This window comes from Platichthys flesus, chromosome 6 (genome assembly GCF_949316205.1).
Source record: "Platichthys flesus chromosome 6, fPlaFle2.1, whole genome shotgun sequence".
In the NCBI taxonomy this organism is placed as follows: domain Eukaryota; kingdom Metazoa; phylum Chordata; class Actinopteri; order Pleuronectiformes; family Pleuronectidae; genus Platichthys; species Platichthys flesus.
The window spans coordinates 7,078,862-7,102,052 of NC_084950.1; the positions used below are offsets into that span (position 1 = coordinate 7,078,862).

Here is a 23,191-nt window from a genome sequence, read left to right on the forward strand (position 1 = left end):
CATGGATTTAACTTTTAACTTTTTTGCATAGAGAAAGGGAAGAGAGAATGATTATAGAAGGATAAAAACAAAAGTCAGAGTGGGGGAGGAGGAGGAGGAAGAGGAGGAGGAGGACGAGGAAGTGTGCACGTGAGGCAGAAAGCGAGAGGGACTGAAATGGAGGGAGGATACTGAGTGCAGTGCAGAGCCTGGGGGGGAAACTGTGTCTGTGAATGACAGCTTCTTACTTAAGACCCGCTGCGTAATGATGGGTCACAAAGAGGCAACGTTCCTGGTTTACATTAAACCAGGAACCGATCTGCCCTGGAGGAAACAGTTGGATAATGAAGCTTCAAGAGAATGAGCGACTTTTGATGTCATATATTCGACATGTTCTTTTATTCATGAAAGTAAGTGTGTTTGTGTCGCCCTCCTCTTTCCCTCTCTCTCCCTCTTCACAGGAGAGCATCCTGCAGAAAGTGGTGATGACTGCATTCGCTGACCGCACAGTGGTAACTATAGCAGTGAGTATCTCCCCCCCCCCCACTCACGATGCTATTCATCTAAACTGGTTCAGCGAACACAGAACAGATGCTGCAGGATGAAGGTGAAAGTTAAAAAAAGATTAGAGCCCAGAGAGGAAAGTTGAAATCACAGGAGATACTGGACTTCCTGGAGGAAACTGTAAACGTCCATGTTAAAAGACTCAAAGTAATGATTTTCTGTTATTTAAAGCAACACATACCATAGCAGCTTCAAAAATTAGTTTGATGGTTCACCAATAAGAAGAATGTTAAAACTTTCCTGAACCTTGCACCTTGCTCTTTGTAACTTTAGTGGCTCTGATGTAGTAATCGTTCTCTCCTCCCACTCTCTTCCTCGCAGCATCGTGTCCACACCATCCTGAATGCCGACCTGGTGATTGTGATGAAGCGGGGCATCATCCTGGAGTACGACAAACCCCAGGCCCTGCTGGACGCGGAGGACAGCGTCTTCGCCTCCTTTGTGCGCGCAGACAAATAGCACCAAAAAAAAAAGAGACGCAGTGAAGGAAGACATTCAAAGTGCAATTGCCCCATGGAATATATTCCTTTACATTTTTTATCACGTTGTATAATATTTGTACATTAAAAAATACGAAATCTTTGTTAATAAAACATAAATTATCATTCACTTTAGTGTTTTCTCTTGGTTATGATCACAATAGTGAGTGTTTTTTGTGTGTGAGTGTGTGTGATGTGTTGAGCTGGGCAATAGGCCAAAAAACTATATCATGATTAACAGCCAAAACTCCAAAATCAAACACACAAAAAAGACAAATAAATATATCGTCACAACCGTATTAACAGGCCAAACAACCTAATTAGGCAACAAAGGAAAACTAAATAAGTTTAAACAATAATTTAAATAAATTGATAAATAAATTGATTCTCTTTTTGGTATTAAATAAAAGTTGTATTCCAGTTCTATGCTTTTGAAGTGCATCATTTCTTTTTGCAACACATCCTTCCAAGCTCGGTTACGTTTATCAAAGATTCTAAGTTGATCAACATTCAAAGAATCCATGTCCTTCTTTTTCCCAACAAAATGATCAAATAAAAAATGTTACATAAAATCTGGTTTTAGACATAATTTCATTGCTTTCCTCAAACCTCCCTCCAGAAACTGACAGTACCAGAAAGGATCCTCAGATAAAATAAAAACGTCTTTTATCCAACTCAGGTTTTAAGACATGATGCTTTCTTGCTTCAGAGTGAAAGTTGTAGTTTAAAACTCGTCTTCACAGAATGACAACACTTGATAAGCAACAAAACATGTAATAAAACTGAAACAGGAGTAAAAAAAACAGGAAAAGTAGGATTAAAATGATGCTTCCTGGAAACTGCAGCTCACAGATCAGTGATGGTGTCAGTGGGATGAGAGCGTGCAGCTGCTGGACTCCGGACTGACACGTGACAGAAAGTTATGTGGATGCCAGAGAAGCCCAGTGGTCTGTAAAATAAAATCTGTCATGAAAAGAACAAGGGAGTAAAACCCAGGACTTGAATCTGTCTCATGTGAATGAGCTGCCTATTTTTATGTTCAGGCTTTAAAGCTGCTGGAGATAGAACTTAACCGCCTCAGGGTGAGTTACAGAAAGTGCCCTTTATTTCTAATGTATATTCACAGTGTGAGCTGCCAGCTGCACCACTGAACTGCTTCTAACGCGTAATGGTTCCTCACTGATGATCACAGGAAGGGTATCAGCGAGCGGAGGGAGGGTCTCTCCACCAGCTCACGTTACCAGGCTGAAGTCAGCGCTGAGCCAAATGCGCCACACGAATGTCTCCTCATCCAAAGGTGATAAACCTCCGCTCGGCAGCTCGCAGGGCTTCGACCTCAACGTTTAACATCTCGCTGGGTTTCCTCTGCGCACAGGCTCCGGTGCGTCGGTGCGCGATGGGACGGCGAGGCGCGGCGCAGCAGCAACGTCCGGACGGTCGGTCGGTGCGCTGAGTGACGGCGGCAGCTGCGGAGCTGGACGAAAACTCTTCTCATGGGACGTGGCCGCGGCTGTGAAGCGCCTGATCTGGAGGCAACGTGAGGAGCGCGCATATCTCCAGTGAACGGGCCACACGGAGACACTGCCTCCTGCGCACGACAGCGACCGAGGAGCTGACACCGGTGAGAAAAGGCCCCGAGAGAGAGAGAGAGAGAGAGAGAGCGAGAGAGAGCGAAAAAGAGAGAGGGGCGAAGAATTCCTCTTCCAGCCTCCTGCCTGGCAGATAGAGATCCCTCAGAGCCACACGCCGGTGGCACCGTAGTATGGGATAGCTATGTTGTCCAGGAAAGGACTCATTCCTGAGGATTACCTGCTGACGCGTCTGGCTGAGGGGGTAGTGCAGCCCAAGTTCATAGCGAAACCGGGGAAAGCTCGGTTCGTCGCAAAGAACGGCACCTGCAATGTTGCGCATACCAACATTCGAGAGCAGGGCCGCTTCCTGCAGGACGTCTTCACCACCCTGGTCGATTTAAAATGGCTCCACACGCTCGTCATCTTCACCATGTCCTTCCTGTGCAGCTGGCTCCTCTTCGGGATGATCTGGTGGCTCGTCGCCTTTGCGCACGGCGACTTGGACCAAAGGGGAAACGACTTTGTCCCGTGCGTAACGGGCATCCACTCCTTCTCCTCCGCGTTCCTCTTCTCCATAGAGGTGCAGGTGACCATCGGCTTCGGCGCCCGCATGATCACGGAGGAGTGCGTGTCCGCCATCATCATCCTGATCGTGCAGAACATCGTCGGCCTGGTCATCAACGCCATCATGCTCGGCTGCATCTTCATGAAGACGGCGCAGGCCAACCGGCGCGCGGAGACGCTCATCTTCAGCAAGCACGCGGTAATCTCCGTGCGCAACAACAAACTGTGCTTCATGGTCCGCATCGGCGACCTGAGGAAGAGCATGATCATCAGCGCCAGCGTGCGGATGCAGGTGGTCCGGAAAACCACGACGGAGGAGGGCGAGGTGGTGCCGCTGGACCAGATCGACATCCACATGGACAACCCGGTGGGCACCAACGGCATCTTCCTGGTGTCCCCCCTCATCATCTGCCACGTGATCGACAAGGACAGCCCCCTGTACGATATGTGCGCCTCCGACCTGCAGCACGAAGACCTCGAGGTGGTGGTGGTGCTGGAGGGGGTGGTGGAGACCACCGGCATCACCACGCAGGCCCGGACCTCGTACGTGGCGGATGAGATCTTGTGGGGCCAGCGCTTCGTGCCCACGGTGGCCGCGGAGGACGGCATGTACGCGGTGGACTACTCGAAGTTCGGCAACACGGTGAAGGTGCCGACCCCGTGCTGCAGCGCCAAGAAGCTGGACGCGGCGGGGGGCATCGCCCGGTTCAAGCTGAGCGAGGGCGTCACCTTGCGGCCGTCCGTGAGAAGGCGCCAGGCCTCCTCGGGTATGCGCAGGTCCCGGATGGACGTTTGACAAACTGATGACTCGTGTAAAACCAGCATTTTGTGTGTGAACCAATCAAGTATGAAGCTGTTGTTTTTTTATCGTCAAATATACGCACATGATTTTATACTCAGGGTCTGTGATGAAGCACAAAGTCGGGCTACACATAGAAGCCACACCTGTGCATGAAGAGGATGAAGAGGACGAAGAGGAGGTCCAGTTTGACGTGCCTGATATTTTTGTATGCTTACAAGTTGCCTGCATGTACCTAAGAGAAATAAATAATAAGGAGAAGTGCTATGTAGATACATGTGATTTAAGGGTTTTTGCATTTCCATGGAGTTTCAGACGAGCAACACTCGCATCCCCTCTCGGTGGTCCGTCACTTCTCCTATAAACACACTTTTAACGTATTTTTCCCACAATACCCTGGTGCACTACGTCACACACTACAAACTTTCCTTAAAGGGGCAGGCCATACCTGCGACACAGCAGCTCTCGGTCTCATATACAGAGGGCAAGAGAAAGCAGAGACGCAGACTCAGCAACTACATCCGAGATCCGATGCACCTTATTATTATCTGAGGGATTTTTACACACTGTCTGATAAACACTGACAGTAAAGGCAAGGGGTAGTGATGGATAAGGTTTTCTTTAACAAGTCTTTCATTCTCAGTTTCCACCTAAAAACCATGAAATGAACTGAACTATGAACTAGTTCAGAATTTAAATGGTGAACTATGAACGTGAACTATTCATGTTTACTTGTATGAACTGAACTTTGAACTAGTTCATGAGGTGTGAACTTGCACAACACTGATGCCACTATATATCCTCATCCCTTATCGTTTGTTAGATTAGACTAACTGGTGTTATGTTTTTTTATCAGTAAAATCACATATTTATTATTATATTTTTTGTAATCTTTTCTTAAGGGCTGAAATCCAAGTATCATCAGCCGACTTACCCTTGACTTTTCCTTTCATATTTAATGACCTCAGTGTAACGCAGTCTTATTTTTTCTTTGTTATAATTCTGTTCTCTCCACACAAAAAGTGAGATAAGCCTGATGACATCACTCAGACACAATGTGTTCCTCCTCAGACATGACACATCTCCTCCAGAGTCACAAGAGTCAAAACTGTTGAGGAGTAAAATCTGTTCAATTAAAATGTTTCTTTCCTCTCAAATCACTCACACAAACAAATTCTTTCAAAAAGACACTGAGACACGGCGGCATTTCTCTCTTTTATTAGATTATAATCCGCAGAGCTTAAAATATTAAATCGCTTTTAACTTAGTTAATAATTAAAATACATAAAAACGAGAGCCAGAACTGAAGAACCCTGCAAAAAAAAGAATTAAAATAAATAAAAAAGGAGAATTATAAACCCATCCTCCTCCATACAGAGGCTATGTTCGACAGAACCCGCTTGCGATTCTTTGTACAGTAAAGTCCAAGCAGACTGTGCGTTTTTCTATACATGTGTAATGACTTCTTTATTGTTATTATTTCTGACCTAATTCTCCTCTGATAATCTTAACAGCAAATTTAAAGGGACAGGTAAAAAAAAAAAAAGTTTTACACCGTGAGCACTGGTGTCTGTTAAACAGCAGAGCAGCTCCACTCCCATCACTCTCACCCCTCTCCCCCTCTGTGGGCCTGCAGACATTACCTCATGTCTTTGTCCTCCTGTGCTGCTGCAGTGTGTGGTAGCGGTGGCGTTTTTAAGCGGCGGCGGCTGCTGAGCGAAACGCCATGAAACGGCTCTGACTCGGCTGCAGACGGGCACCAGTCTGTCTCACAAAGCTTTCTCACTCTGATCAGATCAGAAATCTATCATACAATCTTAATATTTTCTTCTCCGTTTCCCTGTTTCTGTGGTTTTTCTCTATGAGTTTGCTGCCCTCTACAGGTAGGCTGAGGGACACACCATTGTTGGGGGGTGGGGGGGGAAATAAACCAGGTGCTATTATGTGACTGTGGTTAAACACGATTTGTCTTACAGAGGAGTCTGGAGAACGAGGGACAGAGAATTGAAACAAAAACAACAAAAAGAGAAAGAGAGCAACTTCTCTCTGGCAGCAGTGACGTATTCTCTCAGGTCCTGAGTAGGAAGCGCTTTAATCATCCCCGGCACAAACAACCCAAACAGTGATTGGCTAGTATCGCCCCATCAGGCAGTAACATGGCTCCCTACCGGCCAGCGCAGTGGCCATGGGTGAGCAGAGACTCCTCTTCTCCACACATCAGCACTGTACAATAGTAGGTCAAAGCAAAGCAGAGCCCCCTTCCTGTACTGTATGTCAGGCAGAGGACAGAGGGGACGTGAAGGGCCAACAGACGCACCTCCCCCTCCACCCTCCCCCACAACACAAAATAAAACTTGAAAAAAATGAAATTAAAATAAAATAAAAACAAAAAAAATAACATACACATACTTTTTGTTCCTATTTTAAATTGCAGAGAAGATGGGAGGGGTTTGCCCCTGGGAGGAACGCTCACGCCAATTCCTGTTGGCGTGACAAACCCCTCCCCGCCACCCCAAACTCCCCCCTCCCCGGAAACCCTCCCCCCTTCCTTGCAGCTGGTTGGTAGATGTCATAGCGAAATATAAGGGTAGTGGAAGGTCTCTTAAGTCCTGCTGGCACCGAGGAGGGGGGCCAGACTGTTTCCTTCTCTCCTCTATCTTCTATCACCCCGGGGCTGTCGTCTCACCGCCGCCTCCTCCCTGCTCATCTCTCTGTCACGTGGTTTTGTGAGGAAGGGGCGGGCGTTGAGGTTGGGCTGGAGGGGGCCGGGGCGGGCGCAGGCGGCGGGGCGGGCGCACAGAGGATTTCGGACAGGTCGTCCATGATACAGGTCTCCTTGGGGTCGACCAGGTTGAATTCCCTTACGAAAACGATGAAATGTGCATACAGAGTGTTCAAGTGGCCCTGCAGGTCCAGGGCCACCGTCTCTTTAAAGTGCGCCCAGTAGAGGTGAGCCAGCACGTGGTACAGGTACCGGCAGATCTTCTTCACCAAGGACTCAAAGGAGTTGGGGAACTCTTTGCCTGAAAAGAGAGAAGGAAACAAAACCAGAAATGATCAATTCATTATCTGATAAATCATTTCAGTCACTGTTCAAGCAACAACAACTACAAATTACTGACATTACAGACTTAATTGTTGGACCATCAGTTATTTACAGTATCCTAAAGTATGCAGCAGAGGGCAGCAGCACCTCACATGTCGCCCAATCGGCCTGTTATCAGAGACACTCACCATATTTTGTAGGAAAGATTTCCTCGTCTGTGACCAGTTTCTGACAAAGACTCATTACGAAGTCGACATATTGTGGAGCAGTGCACTTCGTCTTCTTCCCCCTCTCGTCATACCAGTAGTATATTCTAGAACAGAGACAGAGGAAGAAAACATGTCAGTGCTTGTTGTCCCTGAGTCATAACAAAATAACAAAAGACAAATTACTGAGGAGTAGGGAGTAATTACATAACTCAAGTGGTTCTTAATGAATCACAACAAATCTAAATAAATATTTTCGAATGAATAGTTGAAGCTAAGGCAGCAGCAGCTCAGACACGAGCAGGAGTATTTCCTGGAATAAAACAGAAAAGGGAAAGCAGATGACGTATATGAGACATCACCTGCTTTATTTCCTCATGCAGCAGAGATAAAACCTGTTAAGATCCATTATGGCTCAGCGACACTCCATAACATCTCAGTTATTATGTGATCGTGTTGTCATTTCAGTGAACCTGCTGAACCCCTGTGCCCTGATGCTACAATTTCCTGATTGGGTCAAATTCCCTGCAGTCATGGGAGTTAACAGGACGCCCACCGCCCCCTCAGTCCTCCAGCTTGAACCACCGCTGGTCAAATATTTCCGGAGGCAGATAGATAGCTGACGCAGATAGCTGGAGTGCAGGCACAAAGCAACGGTTAACAAAAAGTAAAATGGCCGATCAGTAGACGATCAAGCACCAGGCGGGTGGGATGAGACAGGACCGGTGAGGAGGCCACAGACTAAAGAAAGGTCTCAGTGACCTGGAGATGTCAATAAAAAGCTGAATATAAATGTGTTTTTATTAGCGTGGGAGAGCGAGTCAGTGGTGCAGACGTTACGAATCGTGAGGAATGTAAAGCGATCGCAGAGGTTACCCTGCAGGAGGAGACCTACTGACCACAGCACCGGCTGCAGACTCTTACTCACACAGGATTAGCCTTTGTGTTTATGTGTGGGAGAGACAGTGGCTGAACTACAAACATGTCTCCTTCACTTTCACATACACACAGACGAGATTTATCTACAGACATACATATTATTATATAGTAAAAAAAAAATGCTACACAAGGTGGTGTCAGGTCTGTGATTCGTTGGAGGCCTGTCTTGAGTGTGCCCCGCCTCTCGCCCAGTGACAGATGGACATTCAGCCCCTGTGATCGTACACACATCAAAGGGAACCAAACCTGCGGCCACTCCAGGAGTTACCGGATAAGCTAGCGGGCTCAGTACCATTGTGGTAAATATGAGTCTTCACAAATTCCTTGTGACATTAGTGCAGTTCTCACTTAATTAAAAAAAAAAAAAAAAAAAAAAAATGTAATTTCCCTCAACGTTTCAATTGGGTTAATTGGGTTCATTGCTGACTTTAGCGACGAGTGTTTTATCTCCTTTAATGCTATGTCAAATGTATTTATCATTTAATTTCTCCTAGAGTAGAGAGAGCTTTTTACACGATAACACATATCTAATTATTTTCGTTTATAGCCATTAATTTGACCACCTTAATCATTTATACATATTTATCTTGATGTTCTTCATCCATTTCTGTTTGTTTGTGGACATGTGCTTTTTGACACGTATCACATTGGATGTTGTTTATGTGATCATGAACGGGGGTAAGCTTAATGTGCTTATTTATTTTACCAACAAAATCCAGCTAATAAAGAGTGAAAATCCACCCACCCATATAAAATGGGTCTAAATAGCTACCAAATGGTTCCGTTCCCTCATAGCTCATGGAAACATTTTCTTCCAAAAATAGTGCTGAGCTCTGCCTTCGGGCCAGGGCACTGTCGCGGCTGTGGCTCAGTCAGGCTTTCACCACAGAGGAGGTGGGGGTGCCAGGTCCTGCCAGGAAAGGGTGGGGTTCTCGGTAGTGGGCCTTGGAGTAGGCTACAATTGTAAATGGTGGGCCTTGTCTTAGAAACACAGCTTTGACAGTGAGTTTGAATCAAATTAAATGAATTAAACATTTTAGTCAAATCTGAGGAGACGCCTGAGAAAAACAGGCCTAACTCTGTTTTTCCCCTTCATTAATTACCACATTAACTGTGTTTTCCACAGATCAACACAGACAGTGCAAACAAAAAACTTGTTAATCTGCTCTGCTGCCTCCTCTCTCCACATACCGCAGGCAGAGCACCTTCGCTTCTTCCATTTTTCAGGGTGTGGGTTAGTGGCAGTAGCTTATGGTAACAGCAGTGGAAAAATCCTCTGTTGACTAAGAGGTTAACGTGTGACAAGTGTCTTTCTCTCAGCAGATATGTCACATGTCATCTCTCAATGGTTGTGTTGTTTGGCGTGGATGACACTGACACATCTCTTTCCACAGTGAGCATGTGGGTAAGTTTGCTTGCTTGTTGTATGTGTTAAGAGCCGTGTAGTGGGATATCAAGTTTGTCCAGCCTCGAGTATACACAGGGGGAATGAAGGGCTCACGTATAAAAGACGGCACCACTCCCCGAGCAAACTAGTTAGATAAACACTTAGTTAGTCACCTCCCCAATGTTAACGTGAACAGCCTTCCGTGTCATGATTATCTTCAAACTACTGCGAAGGTATTATTGCTCACAGTAGCGTTTAAACACCTTTGCAGAAAAACGCAGCTACAACTAGCTTCTAAAAACTTCACAGACACTTTAATAATAATTTTTCTCATGAGTTTTCTTCTGCAGAGCCAGTTTCAGCCCAGAAACATAGTCCAAACTTTAAAACATGAACTCTTTCGGTGACATATGGATTGATAAAATTGATCCATCTTGGAAATGTGTGTGATGTGAATGTAATGACCGATTTATCAACTGGTAAATAATATCAGCTGAAATTCACAGCAATTTGCGTTTTTGTTTGACGATATGCAAACTTTTATTTGACAAAATAGAACAATGCAGATGCTAATCATTTAATTTGTTCAAGCTCTATATATTTCAATTGTATTGTGTTTTCTTTTAATTTGACCTGTCATCCAGTTGATTTCCTAAAGTCTCACGATAGCTCCAGCTGAGCTTCAAACCACCTACTGTGGATTTTGTCCTGCATCACATCTACTGGAATTGCATTTAAACCGGATTTCATTCTAAAACTCAAAGTCAGGAAACAAAGTCGTGAACCATCCTTTAAAATACAGTAATAGACGTTTCAAGCATGCAGACGCAGATATGCAGGGCTCGCTGTCCAGCAGCTCTTATGAAAATATACGGGTTGCTGCAGTGCATTAAAGCTGCATAATGCACATTCCTAGATGGACTGTGCAGATTGTACAAAGACCTAAATTAATGCAAGTGCACTCTGCGGGTTGTGTGTCGCTCGTCGCTGACCGGGGAAGACATCCCCTGATGAATTAACCAATGGGAAACTGGATTTCTGATGAATAAACCAATGGGGCTGAGCAGGTGAGAGATAAATAAACCAAAACGTGGCAGAGGTAACTTACGTGTTGCAGGCCGTCATGGCTTGACAGGTATCCCCAGTGCAGAACTCTGAGATGGTGCTGTACTGCAGGTTGATAAGGTTGAAGAAAGTTGTCGCTGTAGAGAAAATGAGAGGGAGAGATCACAGCGTTATTCAATGCATGTTGTCTGCTGCTCACATGAATACCCACCTATGTGAGAATGACGTTAATGAATGACTAAAACCCTGTGAGAATATATCAGTGAACCATTTGTGTCAGGTCACGTAGTATGTATGATGAGGAAACGCCTATAGTAATACTTTCTGCCTATTTAACCATCGCAGCGATGCATGGAACAGTCACAGTCATATGCAATACTCCGTAAAGTCACGACATCCTTCAACGGTGTGTCTGTGCATGTGAACTTCAGGAAAAATACAAACAGACAAGTAGGAGGTGGCTGCTCCAGTCACTTAAGACACGTACAGGTATTTGTGCCACGGGGGAAACTCCCTCGCAACTCGTTTTACTGCAAACAAAGCATTAGCATTGGCTCTGTTAGATGTATGCTGATATGTGGGAACTTTCTGGTATGGTCACATTCTGTAAAATGTATGTGTTCGTCAGAAGACGTTAATTTACTTGAAGCTTGCAGTAGCATGTCTGGGGAAACTCCTCTATTGTGCCATACTTTTTATTATATAAATACTTTCTTACGTTGATTGGCTGCTACACCTACAGAACGTTGGGAGGTCTGAACACCACAGGCAAAACCCCTTTAAAAACATTTAACACAAAATTGTTTCGGCTTCTGCACTGAGCATCTCTGAGCAGCAGCTCTGCTGGTCTGGCTCCAATATGTGAGAACAGGCCTGTGATTTTCTTGACGTCATGTTGAGGAAATAATCATATATCATATTGAAATGGTTGCGGTGCATTCAATGACTTTGATTCCTCCCCCATCCAGTCTTAGTTTTCATTAATGGAACAAATCCATCCACAGGAATCATCTGGTCTTTTCCGGCTAGAAAAAATAGGCACGAGAGGCAAAGCATTCAGTGAAAGTACGGCTGGTTTATGCTTATCGCCAGAATTAAATTAAATGACTTCGGTCATTACTGATTTGATTAAAAAATGATTATATCAAAATATTTCAGCCCTAGCGATTGTGTTCCAGTGAGAGGTTGACAGAAGCCAGCTTATGTAACTTAACATTTTTGAAAAATGTCCCATCTGTTTCATAACACCGTTCCCAAAGCCTTAAATAAAAATAAAAGTAGAAAGCTTGTTGTGTTCCTTTTCCCTTAGAAGCACCTGGATGTTTTGGACACAAAATCAAAACAGAGTCAGGGAGACATAATAAAGAGCCTCGTGAGAAGGGACACCGTCGGTTTATCAAACTCTAGAATGGATCCTCAGAAGGACAAATATGAGAGCTGTTCCGCTGCACCCAGACAAAATCGATGATGTTTAAAGAAGCTGTGTGTGTGTGTGTGTGTGTGTGTGTGTGTGTGTGTGTGTGTGTGTGTGTGTGTTATTGGAACAGGCTCAGCGTTGTGCCATGCCTGGATTTTGTTAACGGCTTGGCTCTGCAGCACCACTGGAACATCTCGTTGTCTCCAGATGACATGTGCATACCAACTTGGAAAAACAATTCCTAACTCCTGAGGACAGTAAGATTTAGGAGTTTTTATGGCTCAAGTATGATGATAAATCCTTTGATTATTCTAAAAAAGAGACTAAGTTAACAACTTTTTCCGGTTGAGTAAAAGCAAAAGTGCTTTGTGTTCATCATCCACAACTACCACCACTGTCAGTCACTCACTGTTGCTGGCTAGCCATTCGTTGAGGTCTATCTCTCTTGGCAGCACCACCAGCTCCTTGAGGTCAAAGTCCACCACACGGATTTTCGTGAACTCTGTCTCAAGGTACTGCTTCTTCTCTTCTGCCGGAGGCTTCTTTCCATTTGGCTTCGTCTTCGACTTCCTGCAACACAGAAGAAAAGAGGAAAGGTTAAGGAGATGCAAAGGACTCGACAAGGGTGTCAATAAAAACAAAAAAAGAAGAAGGGAAAAGCAAGGTTTTTAAAAAGCACCCATGGACAACAATAATGCCAGATTTTACCAGTTAGTTGGATCCTGTAAAGCATGAAAGACGAGCATAGCAATTTTTCCAGACAGGCTTACATGATGCCACTGGGAAAACATCTTGTATCCAAACAGATACTGACGGAGTGACAAGAAAATGCTGAGCCAAGACCGACCCTGGAGTACGATCAGCAAAAGATGGTTGTGCAATAAAATACTTGATGAAAAAGAAAGTTAATGTGCTGTGAATAGAAAAAGCTTTTTGCAGACAGAATGTTATAAATGTTTTGTGGCCTGAACCCTTAACCCAGATATCTGTACACCAGAGAAAACAGAATCGGCGCAAAGAAACACAGATCAAAGCAAACAAAGACTCCTCTGTTCCTGTACCTGACCCCTAAATATGACCTCTGACCCAACGCTAGGTCTATAGCTTCCACCCAGACAGCCGTCCCCTGCGCCTTGTACTTCCACTGCTAGTTTTAGCATAGGGATGTCATATCACACTCCTCCTGCACTTCCAGGGGCTGTAACCTCTCCCTCCCACCCCAACCCCCTCTGCTCCAAGTCTGTATCAGTGGAGGCAGTGCAATCTGGGGTCAACAGTCGGAAGGCTTGATACAAGAGGCAAATAAATACCAGACGATTGAGAGTGAGTCGGGAACAAAATATAGCCTAATGTGATCGGCAGCTTCGACAAGTTAGAGCTATAAAGAGTCAAAGAATTTTGTCAGGCCTCATCCTCATCTTGTAACGACTCTATTCCCCTTCACAGATTGTCCACTACATCTTCATTTAGCTCCTTCTTTTCCTCTGCTGCTGTTGTTTAAGTTTGCTTAAGGACAGGGGAGTTTCAGTTTGCTCCCTGAATTTATCGTAGCCCTGTTGACCCTCATTTCCGCTTGTCTCGCACTCACCTCCCGCCCATCTCCTGTCCTCAAGCCTCCTCTCTCCAAACACCAGCTCCAGCTCCTGGACCGAACGAAGCTGTTTTAACAGCAGCAGCCAAGAACCCTCTCATTTTCACTTGGACTTTGCGGCAAGTAACTGATGAATTTACAAAAAATAGGTTGTTTTACTTCAGGTTTTCATGGAGCCAGAGATATTGGAAGGACTAGAAAACAGAGGGGTGAGTGGGGACAGCGGGGGGAGAAAGGAATGAGGAGAGGAGGTAGATTGACACAGGCCCAGCTGATATCCATGGGAACTAATAAACACTTACAAAACATGACAGGACTGTGGAGCACGAGGCCTCTTGGCCAGAACAGTGTTCAAAAGCCCTCTGCAGTTTAATTCCCCTTTCCAGGAAGCGTCGCCCTGCTTTCCTCCTCAGCAAACAAGGGAAGGCGAGTCAACAGGCGGATGCACACAGAGCCCTATACTTTGTAAATGTTTAAAGCTGCCCCCCCTCCCCTCCTTTCGGCTGTCGTCTTAATCTATCCATCAGGAGAAATGCTGACTTTGAGACACTTATAGAAGTGATACAATCTGAACGAGACACTCGCAGAATCACGCTCACGGACGCACTCGACACGGCTCAAGTTCTCATTTGTAGGGGTAATGACTCATCGAGGTATTTGACTCTTCCTATCTTGCAGTACCTGAGCTTCTTTAGGCCTCATTTAAAAAAAGCGAGGACACTGCAGATTGCACTTCTGTCGAATTATTAATGACCACTTTCTGTTTCACCTCCTGTTGCTCTGCCTTCTTTCTGTCCCTTGCTCAGACATTCCCTTTCCCTCTCTCCTCCTAATGGCTGCTGGCTCACCTGTCCAAACACTCTGTTGTTCAGGGTCAAAACCTCAGGCCTCTCAGTCTCATACTCCCCCTCTTCTTTATCTTTCTGCCCTTAACTATACCCCTGCCCTGTCAGCTCCGTACTCAACTCCCTCCATGAACTCTACTCAGGCTCACTTATTAATTACGGCTTCTTTCATTTCTCCTTATCGCCGTCCGCTTCCTGTCCTCCTCCAAAAACAAACCCTCCTTCCTGCTCATAAGGGCACAGACAGATTCTTGAGGTCTGTGTAGTTGAGCGCTGTGAGCTACATGTTCCATCATGTGAAAGAGCTTTACCCGGGGAAAGCGCCTCATCCACAGACACCGTCAGCTCTCACAAGTTTTCAAAGGCTTCGCTAAGCACTTCAGAAAACTGTTCCGTTCCCGTGAAAGGTTCAAGTCAGTTCTTACTCGCCCTCGCCCCCCCCCCCCCCTGCCCACCCCTTCCTTTTGAAAACATTCTGTTGCACTGAGCCATTTCCTGCGACTCTCCCTCCCTCTGTAATTTCATAATTTTCCATAGAAATGCCTCCTCTGCTTCTTGCGAACACTTGTGTGGTAAGGGGAGGTGAAATTCTGGAGCCATTGGTTTATTTTAGGATAAAGAAAACTTCCTCTATGCCAACACTCCTCCCCTCATACGTACATAGTCTGCCTTCACTACAACACACACACACACACACACACACACACACAGATTTGTCTGTTCTTGGTAAAGTTCTCCACAGCAAGTCTTCACCATAAAAGGCAACAGATGCTTCTTTCTCCTCACCAGATCAGGGGCAGATCATGGCAGGCCAGAAGGCACGAGTGTAGGGGAAGTGAGGCAAGGGCCAGGCACATGTCTCCGGGCTGGGGGTGGGGGGGGGGGCTGCTGCCACAGCCTGTCTGGCACCAATAGGAACCAGTCCGTGTGATTCAGGCTCACAATCCAGAAAACCCTGGTCGGGCTTGGTGGAATAAAACATTGCATGTGCAAAACTGATGCCATTTTAACCTCTCAAGCTCACGTGAGGGCTTAGGAGCAGGAAGACACACAGCCTGATGTTTATCTGCAATAAAACATAATAAGGAAATGGGGCTGTATAGTCGGGTGACATGGAGGTCAGCGGCACTGAGTTGAGGAGTGACTTACCTGACAGCTGTTCAACCCCGTCTGTTAGCCACTCTATTACCCCTTTCACTTTTCCCGGCAACACAACCCCCACCACCCCACTGTCAGGCCTTCTTCACTCACTCCTCTTGTACAATGCCACCAGTATCCCACTTACACACTCTGCCACACACATATACACCTAAACACACGCAAACACACATAGCCCCCTCTCCCTTTTCATGGCCAACCCAGCTGGTCCAACAACAGCTGTGTCACGAGCCTGATCCAAGCAGAGACCTCGAGAAAATCCAGAATAAGCGAGTCCTGTCTGGTCCGAGACAGTGTGTGTTCGGGCGAGCACGTGACTTCACCAAGATTTGATTTGCGTGCGTGAAAAACACATCGTTTGGCTTCAAACTGCAGAATACTGAATGTAGACTTGGTTCTAAAATACACGTGAAAAGAAGAGCAGGGCCTCTGGCAGGTACACCCTAATACCATCTCATTACCAGAACCTGGTTCCAATTAATCCTGGAAACACTCGGGGCCACATTACAGAGCTCTGCTGGAGAAGAATCTCTAAAATACGATAATTTACTACTACAAGAGCTCCCTCTCTCTCTCTCTGTCATGTGCACACACACACACACACACACACTCCAATGCTTCTGCAAAGGAAATGATCAAACCACGTTGACTGATTTTTTTTCCACATTGTTATCACCTAAACACCAAATCATGGACTGATTCCATTAATGTGGTCCTGGACTTTTTTATTGGGTCTTTCTGAGATTTGAACAAAACTCAACAGTGAAACCTCTTTATATAAAACCCATGTAATGACTTTCCCCTTTAGGCTGCAGCTCCTGCCAAGTCACATATTGCACAAGTGGTGCCTTCTGGATCATAAAGGAATCTAACTATTGGCATATGGATGCAGTTAATACGATCTGCAAGGGTGCAAATGAAACCATCCAGCTGCTACTCATGTACGATCTGTTCTCAGTAAAGTATCTGTACAACATGAACCGTTTAGCTGGTGCTAAATGATCCCAGATCTAAACTCAAACGAGGCGAATACGCTCAAGCTACAGACAGAAAAGAGCCTAATTTTCAAAGAACACTGAAAACATCCTTACAATAGAGGACATTTTCTCAATCACTCAGAAACAAGAAGAGGAAGTCCAAGGTGCAAAGATATACTCTTCTAGTCCCAACCTGTTTCCAATTCAGTCCAGTTTTACTGGAAAACAGAGCCAGCGTCTTTGATAAAGATATGAGAGATAAGAACCACCACAGACAATCAGAGGTCTTCTACTCAGGAACCGCAGAGAAATCAAACACCGTATCCTGAACTGACTTTCAAACAAATAGCTGATAAGTTAGAAACAGAATCAATCGAATGTCAGGAAGTTGCTCGCGCCACTTTAGCAAAAAAATCAATAGCAAGAGGATATCTCACCATTCCTGAGCCAAAAAACTAGAACTGAGTGACTGAGGTTTCAGCTTCAGTCAGGAGGATCAGTTTTCTCCAAGGCCTGGCCTCCTGATCTATTTCAGGACTCAAATTAAATAGACGCAATGGCTCTTTCCCCCCCCAAAAAAAAACCACAGACGGAGGAGCGCAGGCAGTCTACGCACACCAAAGCTAAACCACAGCAGCTATTACAGGGCTAAAAAGGGGACCGAGTTAAGGATGGACTAAACCAGAGGTTCGACTTTGCAATGCTTTAGTGCACAAAGTAAGTGCTCTGTTGAAGTTGCTCCCTATTTTTATATTTAAAGCAATAAAACACAAATACTCGTCACTTTTTAGATCGGGAGAGATAAGAGGATAAGAAAAACAAAGAACATCCAGCTGCCACCACTTAATCAGGAGCATCACCGGGGGCTGCAGCGGAACTGTGAATCAGTAAATGAGAGTCAGAGCACGCACACAAACAGACACACACACACCTTAACAACTGACCCTATCCTAGGAGTTCTGGCTACCTCATCTCCTTCTCCCCTTGTCATCCTGTGCTAAACCCCATTGAGTGGCTCTCAGGCCTGCAGAGTAGGTAAGGACCCCCTGCCAGCATTATAATGGAGCCTCATCAACATCACAACGCACATGTGACGAGGACAGGAAAAACAGGAGGAGTGGGGGGATAAGGCCGAGCTACTGGTTTAACACTTGGCAAACGTAACATTGTTGGAAGTGGGTTGGCTCCTACATTGATTTTGGTTCAAACAGGAAGCGAATGATGTGGATCATGTGACTGAGGAGCTGAATGAGATTTCTGCCGAATGGTTACTGGATCAAATAGTAAGCGAGGCGTTGTGTGTGTGTGTGTGTGTGTGACCATAATAGTGAAGCAGCCAATGAGAGCAAAAAGCAGCTTTGGCTATAAAAAAAAGGAGTTAAGATTATATACCCACTCTCAGGGGACTAGGCTGCCGATGGCTATTTCCGCTATCTTTATTTACAGTATAGTCTGTCGTATTAATATCTGCTTCCAAGCTTAAGGAACTCAACCCTTCACTGAAGGAGGAAACAGTTTTAAAGTCAAGCTATAAACAGGTCTACATCGCCCCCATAAAACCCCAAACTATGCATCCTTGTTAACTTTGATGAAGTGATCTTTGTTCAGTGTTTCCTCAGGATGTAAGATTTGTGAAAATCCCCTTTTGTCCCCCCCCCCACAAATTAAAGGTGTATTTCTTTATAACCAGCCGATTTCTTAAATAAGATGAGTCCCTGGTAAAAAAAAAATTAAATCCAGGAGCAGCAGGACTTGTCTTTACCTGTCACAGCTCTTGCAACAGACATAACAACATACAATAACACTCTCCTCTTCACATCCTGCTTACAGTCTGTTAAGAGATCCTCAGATGGTGGACATTCTCCCCCACTATCAACCCCCACATCTTCACACACACACACCACAATAGGTTTTTCAAGAGGCATGTGCCCTATGGGGTGCTGCCTCTTGAAGACACACCTGTCCCCAGACTTGAAAGGTAAGCAGAAACTCTGAGCAGAGCATTAACAAGACGCCCTGTCCCCTGGAGGAACACACTCAAAAGCCGGCCACACAGGAACTCCGGGTAAAATCCGGAGAATTTGCGAAAGCTTTCCCAGACTTTGCTTTTCACACATGCACAATACAGCGGGAGGTTTTCTGCACAGACGTGTTCACAGCAGCATTAAGTCCACTGCGTTATTCAGTTGAGAGGTGGAGCAGCCGGGTGCAGAGATGGGAAGTGACGCATTAACTCTGCTGCTGAGATCATGTGATCATATCTAGGTCAGCTCCTATCCCCAAAAACTCTCTCTAGACATCTTTGTTTGTGTCTTCTATGTGTATGGCACCGCTTTTTCACCGGGAGGTATACTTTTTCTTTTATTTCATGTTTGTGTCTGTCGTGTATTAAAAACTACCCTACTAATCAACCCTACTACTTGCTCGTGGTGAATCCCCTGCTGCTATTTCACTTCGACTTCTCCAGGATTTCTATGGACTTTAGGCCAGAAGAAACTACAGAGCTTCTCACTCGGTCTTCACAGTCCAGTGTGTTTTTTACATGACACAGTTAACGCACTATTGCAAAATGCAGATGTATTTCAACTTGCATCAGTTCTCCACGCAGGTTAATCACGACTGTTTTTTTTTTGTTTGTGACCATTTCTATAACACAAACACAGTTAACACTCCTGTTAGGGTCATACATTCTTTAAGTCTTACGTCTGCTCGCTCATAGCAAGGCCTTTGGATAATCGCTTAAATGGTCCTCAATCAAATGCCTGCTGATTACTATGTAAAGTGATTTAGGTATGTTAAATTTGATTGAATTAAAAAAGGAAGCAAATAGAGAATCACACCCATTTTGACTTGTATTCCTAATGTTGAAATATAGCCTCTGTGTAAAGTTAGGACTGAGAGGTTAACCCTGAAACCAACATGCTCTTATCTTAAACTTAAATAATCTTTACTTTGATATTTCTCATATCCCCTTCTTTATATTTTCCAACTTACAGATTCATTCACAAGGGCTTACAATATTCACAATCTGAAACTTTTCTTCTGTTTCTAATAATAAAGTTTTTTATAAATTTAAATCCCAGTGATTTGAAATAATGTCCTTACAGGCGTCTTGCATGATTTATTAGACCGAGGATGAGAAGTAAGTGTCACATTTCTCTTCCTCCTGTTGAGTCTTGTTACCGAAGAGCTGCAGGAAGAGGAATGAGGAATCCGGGCGACACGTCCCCATCACCACCGGCTGCTAAATTGCTGTGACCCCGGAACCTGCGGGTCCTCAAGCGGACTCGTGTAATTACCACGACCGAGGAGGAGACAATGACTGAACCCTCGTGCGGCTGCGGAGGTGTGGAACCGCAGATTGGAACATAAACCAGAGCGCTTCAGAAAACAGACGGGACGTGAACGCAGCAATTTATAATTTAAGTGAGCAGACGTTTGAAAAAAACTTTTAAAATATGTGTCGAGGATCAAACGTGACGTCGGGAACATCACACAAATACACAGAGGACGAAGTTTTAAGTCTATGACACATTCATAACAGTAAAACACCATTTACTCTGACTATTAAGTTAGTAATAAACTGGTTATTGGGGATATTTTAGTCGCATTTACAGTACAGACAAAGTTTTAAGCTGATATGAGTTACCACTAGGTTACAAGAAGTTTTACCTGAGCACTTTCCCGACCGCCTGAAGAACCATTTTGCAACTTAGTCCGTTTTTGGAGTTCCTCTGAGAGTGCATGTCCGTCTTATCTCCAGAGAAGGAGCAGTAATCTCCCACCATAGTTTAAAACATGAAGACGAGACGCCACGTCCGGACGCAGCAGAGTTTCAGTGTCTCTGAACTCCGCGAGCGAAAAAAAAGAAAAGAGTCAAACTTAGTGGAGATTTTACCCGATGGCCCGCCCCCCACCAGACCGGCTAGTCCAATCGGAGGAGGGGATGGGGTCGAGTGGGCGGGGCGTGCCGGCGTCACAGCCTGCCCATGTGGACGTGGTTTGTGCTTTTTTCACCTCATGTGTTGTTACAATGCAGCAACAGGTGGTCGAGCGCGTGACTGTGCACGACGGTGCATTTGAAAAGGGTTTTACACTTCAGCTGCACCAGAACAAGTCCTAACAGACACACGCGCACACACACACACAGACCCACACACACAACTCAATGAGCAGACGAGACAATACCAATACACCACCAATAAGTGAATTTGGTGTGTATTCAAATAAAGCAAAATAACGCATCATCTGTATCTATACTCACAATGAATACTTACAGTAATTATCAAACTGAGTAAATTTTATCTATGGATATTTTGGGGGCCAATGGAGAAATTTGGGAGCTAAGATTTTCTGATGCAAATAAATGCCCCCAAAAACCTGGCAATGATTCCTACCATGTTATTATCAAGCTCTTATGAAAAAGTAATTTAATTGCTATAAATAAAAAAAACGTAATTAACTAAATATGTTAGCTTAATTCAAGTACATAAACATGCACATCATGACTGTATATCTGCTCTGCATTGTTAAAACGGATTAAAAAGATTTTATGTTGCCAACTGCAAACATAAAAGGCTGCATACATCTGTGAAAGGCTCATATTGTCAAGTTTTTATCATCCAACCGATAAATCTGTGCAAATCTTTATTTTCAATTGTAAATGTTGAACTAGGCATTAAAGCAAATAATTAAATTCAAAAGAGAATCAAGGCAAAATCTATATAAAATCATTCTTATTGTACTTTAAGGATTTGGAAGTCAGCCTCAAAAGCTGGCCTGTGTGTTTCAGCGGGTTTATTTATTACTTCGCCGCACCTTACACACGACCTTCAGTAAAAAAAGAAAAAAGTTTGCATAGTGTCGTTTCTTTCAGTTGTGGGACACGGTGCCAGGTGATGGGACCGTGGGGCGACATTCCTGCTGCAGATTCTAAACTTCACCTGCACTCCAACTATGACAGGCTGGCAGCGGTCAGGCATGTTCTAACATGAGTGTCAGAGCGGGAGAGACGGAGGAGGGAATCAAACAAAGCCTGTTTCAGAGTCACTGCCAGGTTCATTAAAATATCTGGAGATTATTTTAACGACTCTGTGGGGCAAGGCTACACCCGGGTGAAATTCGTTGAAACAAATCAATTTGTCAAGGTTCACATCATGGACTTGACTTAAAGATCCAATTTGTTGTAAATTCTAATAAAATGGTCAACAGAAAGCTGAGGCAGCAACACTTGAGCACAGAGTGAACAAGAGGAAATGAACAGTGGATGGTGGGAGTCGTGCAACTCATGAGATGATTACAGCGGGTGTTAAGGAAGCTCCTTCCCTCGCACGTCTGCCCTCTAATTATTGCCTCTTATTCTCTTCTTCACAGGTTTCTCCTGCCTTTCTTTTTTTGTTTTGTTTACTCATCTTCTCTTGAACAAGTCTGCTTTTCCTCTCTGCCTCCCAAGACAAACTGGTGGGGCCCAGGCAATGTTGGAAAACACAGGACCACTGCAGCGTGGACGCACTGATCTAAGGGGACCCGCGGAGCTACAGTATGTGCACTCTGGGTATATGGGTGGGGGGTAAGCAGTCAGGAGAGAGAGATAAAAGAGATTGTGAGGGTGTGTGAAGACTGTGTATGGTAGTGTGTAATTTGCGTGTGCAGAGGTATGTGTGTGGAGTCTGCACGCAGGCCAGTGGAGCATGTTTACTGTGGGACCTTCTGAGGCGCCGCCTGTTTGTGTTTAAAAAGACCCCTGTGTGATCTGAGGAAACCATCTAAGAGAATCACAGGGAGAGAGGGTCCGACAGGCGCCTACCCTGCACCCTCACCCAGCGTGACCGACCGCCCTTCTGCCCACCACATGCACTGGGACTGCACACTGGACTCTGGCTGGCTGGCTGGGTGGTGGGTGGAGTCGGGCGATGCAGAGGCCCCTGTGAGTGGCTCCTGCTGTGGTGGCGGTGGTGAGGAGCAGAGGAGAGGGGAGAGGCACCAGAACAGAGCACTGACTTTTCCCCCCCTCGCGCTAAATATAGCATCAGCCTGCCATAAAGAATAGAGAGTGCAACGGGAGGGGGCGTTAGGGTGAACGTGCAGAGTGTGTGTGTGTGTGTGTGTGTGTGTGTGTGTGTGTGTGTGTGTGTGTGTATGTGTGTGCATAAATGAGTTGCCGACTTAATCAGACACTGTCTCAGCGGGTGAAGAATTCTGGGAAGGGGATGAAAGGACCTGTAACCGGATAGAAATGTGTGTGTTATTTTAGTGACACATCTAAAAAGCTTATTTTGGTGTTTGGTATTAAATACTCTCACACGGACATTGTGTTTTTACGACACTGAAGAAAGCCTGCTTGTATAAACTATTGTACATAATATATACTGTATATAAGCTGATATGTGATATACTACAGTGTAACATTGCCGATACATGTTCTCTGCCTGTGATACTTGTGACCACTCAAAAGTTGCTGTAATGGAAAACTTGTGCTCAGGGAACTTTCCATTAGTTTGTGTCTTAACTATTGGATCCGTGCGGTCACTGGAAATAGAAGACATCCATTCAAGATCACTGGGGCTTGGCCTGGACCCCGGCCTCTGCGCTCCCTGCTGTGTTA

At 45.1% G+C, this 23,191-nt stretch overlaps 3 protein-coding genes across 8 annotated transcripts in view; 2 read left to right on the forward strand and 1 right to left on the reverse strand.

Moving 5' to 3' along the window:
* The window catches only part of abcc8 (ATP-binding cassette, sub-family C (CFTR/MRP), member 8), a 43,343-nt gene extending 42,191 nt beyond the window's left edge, over positions 1–1,152 (forward strand). The window contains exons 37-38 of the mRNA XM_062390280.1: positions 441–503; positions 865–1,152. Coding sequence (XP_062246264.1) covers positions 441–503; positions 865–1,002 — 201 coding nt within the window. The 3' untranslated portion in view covers positions 1,003–1,152. The remainder of the gene's footprint in view (positions 1–440; positions 504–864) is intronic.
* Positions 1,153–2,302: 1,150 nt separating this feature from the next.
* kcnj11 (potassium inwardly rectifying channel subfamily J member 11) lies at positions 2,303–4,225 on the forward strand. The gene has a single exon (XM_062390281.1). It carries the CDS (start codon positions 2,796–2,798, stop codon positions 3,951–3,953), a length of 1,158 nt encoding a protein of 385 aa, XP_062246265.1. The 5' UTR covers positions 2,303–2,795; the 3' UTR covers positions 3,954–4,225.
* Positions 4,226–5,158: 933 nt separating this feature from the next.
* Positions 5,159–23,191, reverse strand: part of mob2a (MOB kinase activator 2a) — a 58,067-nt gene continuing 40,034 nt past the window's right edge. For 3 of the 6 annotated variants that reach the window (XM_062389503.1, XM_062389502.1, XM_062389501.1), the window contains exons 2-5: positions 12,426–12,586; positions 10,643–10,736; positions 7,191–7,315; positions 5,159–6,979 (exon numbers count right to left, since the gene is read on the reverse strand). In XM_062389503.1, coding sequence (XP_062245487.1) covers positions 6,660–6,979; positions 7,191–7,315; positions 10,643–10,736; positions 12,426–12,586 — 700 coding nt within the window. In that variant the 3' untranslated portion in view covers positions 5,159–6,659. Of the gene's footprint in view, positions 6,980–7,190; positions 7,316–10,642; positions 10,737–12,425; positions 12,587–13,604; positions 13,735–20,259; positions 20,438–23,191 lie in introns of those variants that run through there. The other 3 variants (XM_062389505.1, XM_062389504.1, XM_062389500.1) reach the window with 3 other exon arrangements.

Bases quoted from the DNA above. Each gene is read 5' to 3' on its own strand.
- kcnj11 (XM_062390281.1), top strand. From the start codon at position 2,796: ATGTTGTCCAGGAAAGGACTCATTCCTGAGGATTACCTGCTGACGCGT.